Source organism: Heterodontus francisci, chromosome 20 (genome assembly GCF_036365525.1).
Source record: "Heterodontus francisci isolate sHetFra1 chromosome 20, sHetFra1.hap1, whole genome shotgun sequence".
Lineage (NCBI taxonomy): Eukaryota > Metazoa > Chordata > Chondrichthyes > Heterodontiformes > Heterodontidae > Heterodontus > Heterodontus francisci.
The window spans coordinates 67,524,346-67,537,048 of record NC_090390.1 but is presented as its reverse complement, the minus strand read 5'-3'; the positions used below and the strand labels follow the sequence as shown (position 1 = coordinate 67,537,048).

The window sequence follows — 12,703 nt, the reverse complement described above, 5'->3', positions numbered from 1 at the left end:
TGGCTGAGCTTGAGCTTCAACTCCACTTTCCTGCCTGCTCCCCATATCCCGCGATTTCCCGAGAGACCAAAAATCTGTCTATCCCAGCCTTAAATATATACAAATATGGGGCATCCACTACCCTCTGGGGTAGAGAACTGCAAAGATTTATAACTCCTTCAGTGAAGAAATTTCTCCTCATCTCAGTCGCAAATGATCATCCCCTTCTCCTGCGCCCCCATGTTTTAGTTATAGCAAGATGTCCCTACTTTTATACTCCATTCCCCTTGCAATAATGGCCAGCATGCCATTTTCCTTCCTAATTATTTGGGTACCTGCATGCTAACATTTTGTGATTCATGTATGAGGACACCCAGATCTCTCTGTACTGCAGCATTCTGCAGTCTCTCTCCATTTAAATAATATTTTGCTTTTCTATTTTTCCCACCAAAGTGGACAACCTCACATTTTCCCGCATTATACTCCATCTGCCAAATTTTTGCCCACTCACTTAACCTATCTATTTCCCTTTGCAGACTTTGTGTCGTCCTCACAACTTGCTCCATCTAGTGATGTGACTGAGAACCAGCAAAACTTGTTCACCTCAATCAAATAACGGAGTTACTTATGAATAGAAATGTTGCCTGTTCTTATGCTTCTGTTCAAAACTGGGAACTCAAACTTATAACCTTCTGTAGAGTGAAGTGCTGAATTGTTTCAGTCACATAGATACTTTCAGCATTCTTTCTGTTTTTCATATCAAAAGGAATATAATTTAGACAGGATTTAAAAAAGAATCCAAGTACAAGTAATCAATGCAGATTCAAATTATTTCGTACATGAAGCTTTTAATAATCAATGAATGGCATTCAGGTATACAAACGCTAATACAAATACTATTACTGCTGTAGTTTTCACTCAAGTTTTAAGTGGCATGTGTTGCACACAAATATTCATTGTGTCTGGATTTATGTGTGAAAGAAAATAGATTCACTAACAGAGAAAATTACTTTTACTTCAAAATGCTGTAACTGTATAATACAATCTATTACAAAATGTTAAATATTTGTGTTTTTCCAAGTTTCCATTTTGGCCCTGGAAGAATACGAAGACCTGGAAAAAAATCTGGACCTGGAGAAGGATCTTCGAAAGGAGGCAGAGTCCTTTGCTCATGAGGTATGAAAATCAGTAACAGTTCTTTTAGCTGCAGTGTTTCTGAACAGTTATTGTCATAGAGTCATTTACGGCACAGAAGGAGGTCATTTGGCCAATCAAGTCCATGCTGGCTCTCCACAGAGCTATCCAGTCAGTCCCACTTCCCTGCTCGATCCCCATAGCCCTGCAAGTTTATTTCTTTCAAGTGACCATCCAATTTCCTTTTGAAGTCATTGATTATCGCCACTTCCACCACCTTTGTTGGCAGTGAGTTCCAGGTCATTATCACCCGCTACGTAAAAAAGTTCTTCCTCATATTCCCCTTGCATCTTTTGCCCAAAACCTTCAATCTGTGTCCCCTAGTCCTTACACCATTAGTTAATGGGAACAGTTTTTCCTTGTCTAACTTATCTAAGCCTGTCATAATCTTGTACACTATTAAATCTCCCCTCAATCTCTTTGCTCTAAGGAGAACGACCCCAGCTTTTCCAACCTAATCTTGTAACTAAAATCCCTTGCCCCTGGAACCATTCTGATAAATCTCCTCTGCACCCTCTCAAGGACCCTCACATCCTTTCTAAAGTGTGGTGACCAGAACTGGATGCAATACTCCAGTTGGGGCCTAACCAGAGCTTTATAAAGGTTCAGCATAACCATAACTTCCCTGCTTTTGTACTCAATGCCTCTATTTTTGAAGCCCAAGATCCACCACTCTCTCAATATGTCCTGCCACCTTCAAAGATCGATGCACATGCACCCCCAGGTCCCTCTGTTCCTGTGCACACTTTAGAACTGTGCCATTAAGTATATATTGCCTCTCCCTATTCCTTCTGCTGAAATGCATCACCTCACACTTGTCAGTATTGAATTCCATCTGCCACCTGTCTGCCATTCTGCGAGCCTATCTGTTGCAGGCAGTTCATATCACCCTCACTGTTTGCCACACCTTCAAGTTTGGTGTCATTAGCAAATTTTGAAATCCAATTCTCTGTATGCCAAGATCCAAGTCATTTATATATAGCAAAAAAAAACAGCGGTCCCAGCACTGATCCTTGAGGAACACCACTGTCTACCATCCTCCAATCTGAAAAACAACCATTTACGACGATTCGCTGTTTTCTGGCCTTAAGCCAATTTTTTATACAATTGGACACTGACCCTCCTATTCCATGAGCCTCAATTTTGTTAACCGGCATTTTATGAGGTACCTTATCAAAATCCATATAAACAACATCCACCGCATTCTCTTCATCAACCTTCTCTGTTAACTCATCAAAAAATTCAATTAGATTAGTTAAGCTTGATCTGCCTTTTACAAATCCATGCTGGCTCTCCTTAATTAACTCGACCCTCTCCAAGAGTCTGTTCATTTTTTTCCCCCTGATTATTGTTTCCAAAACCTTACCTACCACTGATGTTAAACTAACAGGTTGTTAGGACTGTTCTTACACTCTTCCTTGAATAAGGGTATCACATTTGCCACTCTCCAATCCTCTGGTATCTCTCCCCATATCCAGGGAAGACTGGAAGATTATGGTAAGCCCTTCCGCTATCTCCACCCTCACTTCCTTTAGCAACCTCGGATGCAAGCCATCCAGACCAGGTGACTTATCTACCCTAAGCATAGCCAGCTTTTTTAGAATCTTTTTAGTACCTTCCCCCTCTCAACATTTATCCTATTCATTGCCTCTACTCTCCCTGCTTCTACCGATTATTTGTCAGATTCCACTTCCTTAGTGAACACTGATACAAAGTATTCATTAAGTATATTAGCCTTGCCCTGCGCCTTTAAGCATATATTACCTTCTTTATCCCTAATAGGGCCCACTCCACCTCTTACTACCTGCTTATTATTTACATGCCGATTTTTGGGTTCCCTTTTATGTTGACAGCCATTCTATTCTCATGCTCTCTCTTTGCCAGTCTTATTTTCCTTTTCACTTCCCCTCTCAACTTATTTTATATGGCCTGGTTCTCACTTGACGAATTCACCTGACATGCATCATACACCTTTTTTTGTTTCATCATAATCTCTATTTCCCTCGTCATCCAAGGAGCCCTGTCTTTGGTTCCCTTACCTTTTGCACTTGTTGGAATGTACCTAGTCTGTACATGAAGCATCTGTTCCTTGAAGATAACCCATTGTTCTGATACAGGTCTTCCTGTCGACCTTTGGTTCCATTTTACCCTGGAGATCCCTTCTCATCGGGCTGGATTGGCGGTGAGCTTTAAAAACGATACGATGCACGCACGAGATGTACGCCACTCAACCACCGCAATATTTAGCGCAGTGGCTCATTTACACGGAGGGAATGGACCGCCTGCCCCGATGAGGGGGTGGGCGCTCCGTCCCCGGCAACAGAGTCCGGTGCCGCCGCACAGGCGCCGGTGCCATTTTTAAAGGGCTTCCAGCCCTTCATTTAAATTTAAATATTTAATGTTACCTTACCTAAAAAAAAATTAAAGGGAAAAGTTAATTAAGAGTTTCAATCCCCTCTCCCATCTTCCCCCAGTGACTACACATTTTACTGATTGGCCTTTCCTCCACAAAAAACTTTTCTTCCGATCCCAACCTTCCTCCCTGAACTTTATTTGCCTTAACCTTCAACCACTTCCCACCATCCCCTCCACCAATAGCAAGTGTTTGCCCCGCTCCCCCCACCTCCCGCCCTGAAAACATAACTCCTCCCCCCTCCGCACCAGTGTACCGCCTCGGATCTCCGAACAGAGATCCAAAGGCACGGGAGTTCCGGCAACCAGCCGGAATATGGCAGCGTGTGAGCTAAGTATTAATTCTTTAACTGAAATAAATTAATTAGGTTTCTATTGCCGAGTGGCGAGGTGGCCGCCACGAGGCCTTGCCACCACTGATAATATGGGGTGAGGCCTTCCCAGTGCCAAGGCCCGTGGCAGCCTCTCCTGGAGGTATTTTCAGGGCCCCTCCGCTATGACTCCCGACTTTGGGGGGGTTGGTAAAATCCAGCCCATCATGTTGAAATTAGCCCTCTTTGAATCTAGATGTTCTAACTTATTTTGTTCCTTGCTTTTCTGCATTACTAATGTAAACCTATGATATGATGATCGATTTTACCCAAATGCTCCCCAACAGACATTTGGTCCACTTGGCCCACCTCATTGCCCAGCACCAGATCCAGCAATGCCTCCTTCCTAGCTGGACCGAGAACATACTGATCAAGCTAGTTCTCCTGAACACATTTCAGCAATTCCCCCTCCTTACTCTTTACTCTAGAATTATCCTGATTGATATTTGGGTAATTAAAGTCTCCCAATGTCACCACTCTAGAGTTCTTGCACATCTCTGTGATTTCCCTGTAGATTTGCTCCGCTATCTCTCTCTCAGTATTTGGAGACCAATAGAATACCACTAGTAACGTGATCGTACCCTTCTCTAACCAAATGGATTCTGTCCTTGCCCCCTCAAGAATATCCTCCCTTTTTAACACTACAATGTCTTCTCTAATCAGTATGGTCACCGCTTTGTCCCTTCTCTATCTTTTTTGAACACTTTATATCTTGTATATTAAGAACCCAGTCCACACCATTTTTAAAGCCACTTTTCTGTTATTGCCACGACATCATATTCCCGTACTGCTATTTGTGCTTGTAGCTCACCAACCTTATTCACCACACTTTTACACACATAGATTTTATCCTCGTGACGGGTGGCTCAATGTCCAGAAAAAGCAACACCAAGAACCCCACGTCACCTCTTAGGTGGGAGGCCTGCCGAATCTAGTGCCAATTAAGCACTTAGGTGGACGGTGGTAGGCTTTCCATGGGATCAAGAACCCTTGCGACGGATGTCCCGCCGTTGGAGAGCTGATACCAATCAGAGGCTGGTAGCTCTTTCACTGAGCGGAGGCGGTGGTTGCTGCCGGTGGAGAACCTACCCAAGGCCTAGGAGTGGCGCTGGATCCAGGCCACAGGTAAGTCAGGGTGGGAGGGGTCTTGGGTGGGGGCTGCAGGGGAGGGGGCTGTAGGGGTGTCAGTAGCAAGGACGGATGGGTGGCTCTCAACGGCCCCCCCCCTTTCCTGGTGCTGAGTCCCTCATTTAGGCATCAACCCTCCCCCCAGAGCCAGAAAGCAACTATGCTTGCCGTGCAATGACAGGGCTGCCTGTCGTATGGCAAAGTGCGGTGGTGGGACGAGTCCCTTAATTGACTTCAATTGGCTGAGGCTGGGTGGGAAGGCTTTTCACAGGCCTTCCCACCCTGGAGTTAATTTTGACAGAGGTGCAAAGGTGGCAGGCACCCCCCCGCTGCCACCATCTCACCCGATTTTATGCTCTCCCTGCCTCCAAACCCACCGGGGGGAGAGTATAAAACTCCCCCCATGTATTGTAATCCTGTCTTTGCAATTCTTGTATTCCTTCTCAGTCCACTCCAATACGGAACTACTCCCCTCTCAAGTACTGTCTACACTCTCACGTGATGTACCTTATTCCTCTTTTCTCCTTCTGTATGCTGGCGCCCCCCTGCCAATTTAGTTTAAACCCTCCCCAATCACACCATTGAATCTCACTCCTGTTGAGGTGCTACCCATCTCTTTTGAATAGGTCCCAATGCCCCAAGAATTTGAAGTGCTCCCTCCTGCACCATGCTTCAAGCTACACATTGACCCTCCATATCTTCCTATTTCTACTCTTGCTAGCGTGTGGCACTGGGAGTAATACAGAGATTACTACCTTCGAGGTCCTACTCTTTAACTTCCTCCCTAGCTCCTGAAAATCTGACTGTCGGACCTCAATACTTGCCCTTGCTATGTCATTGGTACCAATGTCTACCACAACTTCTGGCTCACTCCCTTCCCTCTGCAGCATACTCTGCACCCTCTCCGTGATGTCCTTTACCCAGGCACCAGGCAAGCAACACACCAGGCGGGACTCAAGATAATGGTTACAGAATTTTCCATCTGTCCCCCTGACTATGGAATCACCTATAATGACTGCAGTTCTGCAGTTTGCTGTTCAGTCCTGTACAGTCCCATGCCCATTTGTGCCATGATCTGGACTGCACTCCTTGAAGGTGCCATGCCTCCCAGCACTGCTCAATACTGGCTTGAGAGTAGCACATGCCCTGAAGACTCATGCACTTGCTGCCTCTTCCTACTCGCTGCCCATCTACTAGCCTGAACTCCTACTGTCTGTGGGGTGACCACCTCCTGCAACGTACGATCCAGTAAACTTTCCCTCTGATGCTCTGCAGTGATTCCAGCCACCCCTGAAGCTTGGAAATCCTGAGGTCGAGCTGAAGCAACTGGAGATAGTTCCTACGCATGTGGTTGCCCAAGACACATGAAGTGTCCTGAAGTTCCCACATGGTTCAAGAATTGTAAACAACAGTTTACAGCTGCCCATCCATAATTGTATTTAAAAAAACCCTCTCTTCCCTTTTTAACCAATCTGTTTAGTACCTTGTTTAATCTATCAATTTTATTTCATACCTCTAGTTCTGCTTTGTGCTTATACTCTTATTACACTTACTATGATATGAACACCGATTGAATATTTTTAATTTCCCAGCTGCTGATTTGAACCAATACTCTAGTTTAGAGAGAGAAAAGAGAAAAATACTCATCAATCATTTATCTTCTTCCCTGTGATGTTGCACTGTAATTTACTTTAGAACGCAGTTGGCGGCACCTTCCCCTCGGCCAGTTCCTTTACTCTGCCGCCGGTTTCACTGTAATCCTTCTCAGGTCCGCTCCTTTACTCTGCTGCTAGTCTCGCTGTGCTCCCTCTCAGGTCCGCTCCATTACACTGCTGTCAGTCTTGCTGTGCTCCCTCTCAGGCCCGCTCCTTTACTCTGCTGCTAGTCTCGCTGTGCTCCCTCTCAGGCCCATTCCTTTACTCTGCTGCCGGTATTGCCATACTCGTTCTCAAGCCCACTCCTTTACTCTGCTGCAGGTCTTGCTGTGCTCCCTCTCAGGCCCACTCCTTTACTCTGCTGCCAGTCTCACTGTACTCCCTCTTTGGCCCACTCCTTTACTCTGCTGCTAGTCTCACTGTGCTCCCTCTCAGGCCCACTCCTTTACTCTGCTGCCAGTCTCACTGTACTCCCTCTCAGGCCACTCCTTTACTCTGCTGCTAGTCTCGCTGTGCTCCCTCTCAGGCCCACTCCTTTACTCTGCTGCCGGTATTGCCATACTCGTTCTCAAGCCCACTCCTTTACTCTGCTGCAGGTCTTGCTTTGCTCCCTCTCAGGCCCACTCCTTTACTCTGCCGCTGGTCTCACTGTGCTGTCTCTCGGCCCCGCTCCTTTACACTGCTGCCCGTCTCGCTGTGCTCCCTCTCGGCCCTGCTCCTTTACAGTGCTGCCAGTATCACTGTGCTCCCTCTCAGGCCCAGTCCTTTACTCTGTCGCCGGTCTCGCTGTGCTCCCTCTCAGGCCCAGTCCTTGACTCTGTCGTCAGACTCACTGTGCTCCCTCTCGGCCCTGCTCCTTTACTCTGTCTCCGGTCTCGCTGTGCTCCCTCTCAGGTCCACTCCTTTACTCTGCTGCCAGTCTCACTGTGCTCCCTCTCAGGCCCAATCCTTCACACTGCCGCTGGTATTGCTGTGCTCCCTCTCAGGTCCACTCCTTTACTCTGCTGCCAGTCTCACTGTGCTCCCTCTCATGCCCAATCCTTTACACTGCCGCTGGTATTGCTGTGCTCCCTCTCAGGTCCACTCCTTTACTCTGCTGCCTGTCTCACTGTGCTCCCTCTCAGGCTCACTCCTTTACTCTGCTGCTGGTCTCGCTGTGCTCCCTCTCGGCCCTGCTCCTTTACAGTGCTGCCAGTATCACTGTGCTCCCTCTCAGGCCCAGTCCTTTACTCTGTCGCCGGTCTCGCTATGCTCCCTCTCAGGCCCAGTCCTTGACTCTGTCGTCAGACTCACTGTGCTCCCTCTCGGCCCTGCTCCTTTACACTGCCGCTGGTATTGCTGTGCTCCCTCTCAGGTCCACTCCTTTACTCTGCTGCCAGTCTCACTGTGCTCCCTCTCAGGCCCAATCCTTTACACTGCCGCTGGTATAGCTGTGCTCCCTCTCAGGTCCACTCCTTTACTCTGCTGCCAGTCTCGCTGTGCTCCCTCTCATGCCCAATCCTTTACACTGCCGCTGGTATTGCTGTGCTCCCTCTCAGGTCTACTCCTTTACTCTGCTGCCTGTCTCACTGTGCTCCCTCTCAGGCTCACTCCTTTACTCTGCTGCTGGTCTCGCTGTGCTCCCTCTCAGGCTCACTCCTTTACTCTGCTGCCAGTCTCGCTGTGCTCCCTCTCAGGCCCACTCCTTTACTCTGCTGCCAGTCTCGCTGTGCTCCCTCTCAGGCCCACTCCTTTACTCTGCTGCCAGTCTTGCTTTGCTCCCTCTCAGGCTCACTCCTTTACTCTGCTGCCAGTCTTGCTTTGCTCCCTCTCAGGCCCACTCCTTTACTCTGCTGCCAGTCTTGCTTTGCTCCCTTTCAGGCTCACTCCTTTACTCTGCTGCCAGTCTTGCTTTGCTCCCTCTCAGGCTCACTCCTTTACTCTGCTGCCTGTCTTGCTTTGCTCCCTCTCAGGCCCACTCCTTTACTCTGCTGCCAGTCTTGCTTTGCTCCCTCTCAGGCTCACTCCTTTACTCTGCTGCCAGTCTTGCTTTGCTCCCTCTCAGGCTCACTCCTTTACTCTGCTGCCAGTCTTGCTTTGCTCCCTCTCAGGCTCACTCCTTTACTCTGCTGCTGGTCTTGCTTTGCTCCCTCTCAGGCTCACTCCTTTACTCTGCTGCTGGTCTTGCTTTGCTCCCTCTCAGGCTCACTCCTTTACTCTGCTGCCAGTCTTGCTTTGCTCCCTCTCAGGCTCACTCCTTTACTCTGCTGCTGGTCTTGCTTTGCTCCCTCTCAGGCCCACTCCTTTACTCTGCTGCCAGTCTTGCTTTGCTCCCTCTCAGGCCCACTCCTTTACTCTGCTGCCAGTCTCACTGTGCTCCCTCTCAGGCCCACTCCTTTACTGTGCTGCCAGTCTCACTGTGCTCCCTCTCAGGCCCACTCCTTTACTCTGCTGCCAGTCTCACTGTGCTCCCTCTCAGGCCCACTCCTTTACTCTGCTGCCAGTCTCACTGTGCACCCTCTCAGGCCCACTCCTTTACTCTGCTGCCAGTCTCACTGTGCTCCCTCTCAGGCTCACTCCTTTACTCCGCTGCCAGTCTTGCTTTGCTCCCTCTCAGGCCCACTCCTTTACTCTGCTGCCAGTCTCACTGTGCTCCCTCTCAGGCCCACTCCTTTACTCTGCGGCCAGTCTCACTGTGCTCCCTCTCAGGCCCACTCCTTTACTCTGCTGCCAGTCTCACTGTGCTCCCTCTCAGGCCCACTCCTTTACTCTGCTGCCAGTCTCACTGTGCTCCCTCTCAGGCCCACTCCTTTACTCTGCTGCCAGTCTCACTGTGCTCTCTCTCAGGCACACTCCTTTATTCTGCTGCCAGTCTCACTGTGCTCCCTCTCAGGCCCACTCCTTTACTCTGCTGCCAGTCTTGCTTTGCTCCCTCTCAGGCCCACTCCTTTACTCTGCTGCTGGTCTTGCTTTGCTCCCTCTCAGGCCCACTCCTTTACTCTGCTGCCAGTCTTGCGTTGCTCCCTCTCAGGCCCACTCCTTTACTCTGCTGCCAGTCTCACTGCGCTCCCTCTCAGGCCCACTCCTTTACTCTGCTGCCAGTCTCACTGCGCTCCCTCTCAGGCTCACTCCTTTACTCTGCTGCCAGTCTTGCTTTGCTCCCTCTCAGGCCCACTCCTTTACTCTGCTGCCAGTCTCACTGTGCTCCCTCTCAGGCCCACTCCTTTACTCTGCTGCCAGTCTTGCTTTGCTCCCTCTCAGGCCCAATCCTTTACAATGCTGCCAGTCTCGCTGTGCTCCCTCTCAGGTCCGCTCCTTTACTCTACTGCCAGTCTCACTGTGCTCCCTCTCAGGCCCACTCCTTTCCTCTGCTGCCAGTCTTGCTTTGCTCCCTCTCAGGCCCAATCCTTTACAATGCTGCCAGTCTCACTGCGCTCCCTCTCAGGCCCACTCCTTTACTCTGCTGCCAGTCTCACTGTGCTCCCTCTCAGGCTCACTCCTTTATTCTGCTGCCAGTCTCACTGCGCTCCCTCTCAGGCCCACTCCTTTACTCTGCTGCCAGTCTCGCTGTGCTCCCTCTCAGGTCCACTCCTTTACTCTGCTACCAGTCTCACTGCGCTCCCTCCCAGGCCCACTCCTTTACTCTGCTGCCAGTCTTGCTTTGCTCCCTCTCAGGCTCAATCCTTTACAATGCTGCCAGTCTCGCTGTGCTCCCTCTCAGACCCAGTCCTTTACTCTGCTGCCAGTCTCACTGCGCTCCCTCTCAGGCCCACTCCTTTACTCTGCTGCCAGTCTCACTGCGCTCCCTCTCAGGCCCACTCCCTTACTCTGCTGCCAGTCTCACTGTGCTCCCTCTCAGGCCCACTCCTTTACTCTGCTGCCAGTCTCGCTGTGCTCCCTCTCAGGCCCACTCCTTTACTCTGCTGCCAGTCTTGCTTTGCTCCCTCTGAGGCTCAATCCTTTGCAATGCTGCCAGTCTCGCTGTGCTCCCTCTCAGACCCAGTCCTTTACTCTGATGCCAGTCTCACTGCGCTCCCTCTCAGGCCCACTCCTTTACTCTGCTACCAGTCTCACTGCGCTCCCTCTCAGGCCCACTCCTTTACTCTGCTGCCAGTCTTGCTTTGCTCCCTCTCAGGCTCAATCCTTTACAATGCTGCCAGTCTCGCTGTGCTCCCTCTCAGGTCCGCTCCTTTACTCTGCTGCCAGTCTCACTGCGCTCCCTCTCAGGCCCACTCCTTTACTCTGCTGCCAGTCTCACTGCGCTCCCTCTCAGGCCCACTCCTTTACTCTGCTGCCAGTCTCACGGCGCTCCCTCTCAGGCCCACTCCTTTACTCTGCTGCCAGTCTCGCTGTGCTCCCTCTCAGGCTCACTCCTTTACTCTGCTGCCAGTCTTGCTTTGCTCCCTCTCAGGCCCACTCCTTTACTCTGCTGCCAGTCTTGCTTTGCTCCCTCTCAGGCTCAATCCTTTACAATGCTGCCAGTCTCACTGTGCTCCCTCTCAGACCCAGTCCTTTACTCTGCCGCTGGTCTTGCTGTGCTCCCTCTCAGCTCCCCTCCTTTACACTGTGGCCAGTCTCACTGTGCTCGTTCTCGGCCCTGCTCCTTTACACTGCAGCCAGTCTCAGTGTGGTCGCTCTCAGACCCCGCTCCTTTACCCTGTGGCCAGTCTCACTGTGCTCCCTCTCGGCCCCGCTCCTTTACTCTGCTGCCGGTCTCGCTGTGCTCCCTCTCAGCCCCGCTGCTTTACACTGTGGCCAGTCTCACTGTGCTCTCTCTCGGCCTGCTCCTTTTCTCTGCTGCCGGTTTCGCTGTGCTCCCTCTCAGCCCCGCTCCTTTACACTGTGGCCAGTCTCACTGTGCTCTCTCTCGGCCTGCTCCTTTTCTCTGCTGCCGGTTTCGCTGTGCTCCCTCTCGTCCTGCTCCTTTACACTGTGGCCAGTCTCACTGTGCTCTCTCTTGGCCTGCTCATTTATCCTCCTGCCAGTCTCACTGTGCTCTCTCTTGGCCTGCTCATTTATCCTCCTGCCAGTCTCACTGTGCTCTCTCTCGGCCTGCTCCATTATCCTGCTGCCGGTCTTGCTGTGCTCCCTCTCGGCCTGCTCCTTTATACTAGTGACACTTTCAGGTCTACAAAATACATGGTACAATTTCAGAGTTGTTGCTGAATTGTATACCACTACAGTTTCACTCCTTTGAAAGCTTGTTGTTTATTAACACATTATTTAGCAACATGTTAACTAGCATTCTCCTCTTCTCTGATTCATAGACAAAATAGAGCCATTAAAATCAGATTCGCCAATGTAGTTAATTAAATTGTATCTGATGGACTCATCAGATAAGCACACAGGGATATAACAATTTCCCATTTAATTTAGTATTTTTAAAGTCATTTTCTTACCTTTCCAACCCCCTGTCCACCCTCACCCCTCATGTGCAATTTTCTGCTTGAAATGCTAGAAAAATGTTCTGTTCCCAAGCATTTTCCAGGACTGAAGTGTCCAAACTTTGTCCTGGGCCACTTAAGCATATACAATGGAACCCCTATAACGCTTACATCAATGTACATGTGAATTTCCACCTATCGCTGTTGCCAATACTAAGTGTTTTGTTTTACCAATGTGACAACAGCATTCTGAACAACCCTTTCCAAACTTCCTGGCTCAAAAAATTAAATCAGGACAAACCAACAAGCAATAAGTAAAAGTGTAAGATGTTGCAATTTGCCTGTCTTTTGTGAGCCCTGACCGCAAGAATGCACCGGCCACTTAAGCTCTGGTTAATCACCGTATGATTAGACTAACAGGAAGTCTGCACAACCTTAGCCAGAGTGGTTGTATGGCTTTTAAGGTTTGAGATTTGCATTTTTGTAGCACAACAGGATGCAGCTGGAGGTGATTGAAAAATGATAAAAGGATAGTTGTCTCATTAAAATTGTGGTTTTGGCTATTGGAAGGAGGGAATAACCAATAACCCAGGTTAACAGC

General features: G+C 49.4%; 1 protein-coding gene across 2 annotated transcripts in view; it reads left to right on the top strand.

Moving 5' to 3' along the window:
* The window catches only part of shtn1 (shootin 1), a 143,703-nt gene that overhangs the window by 60,066 nt on the left and 70,934 nt on the right, over positions 1 to 12,703 (top strand). For both annotated transcript variants that reach the window (XR_010977067.1, XM_068052978.1), the window contains exon 8: positions 1,061 to 1,155. Coding sequence is in view for 1 of the 2 variants with exons in the window: in XM_068052978.1 (XP_067909079.1) it covers positions 1,061 to 1,155 (95 nt within the window). In the remaining variant the exon portion in view is untranslated. The remainder of the gene's footprint in view (positions 1 to 1,060; positions 1,156 to 12,703) is intronic.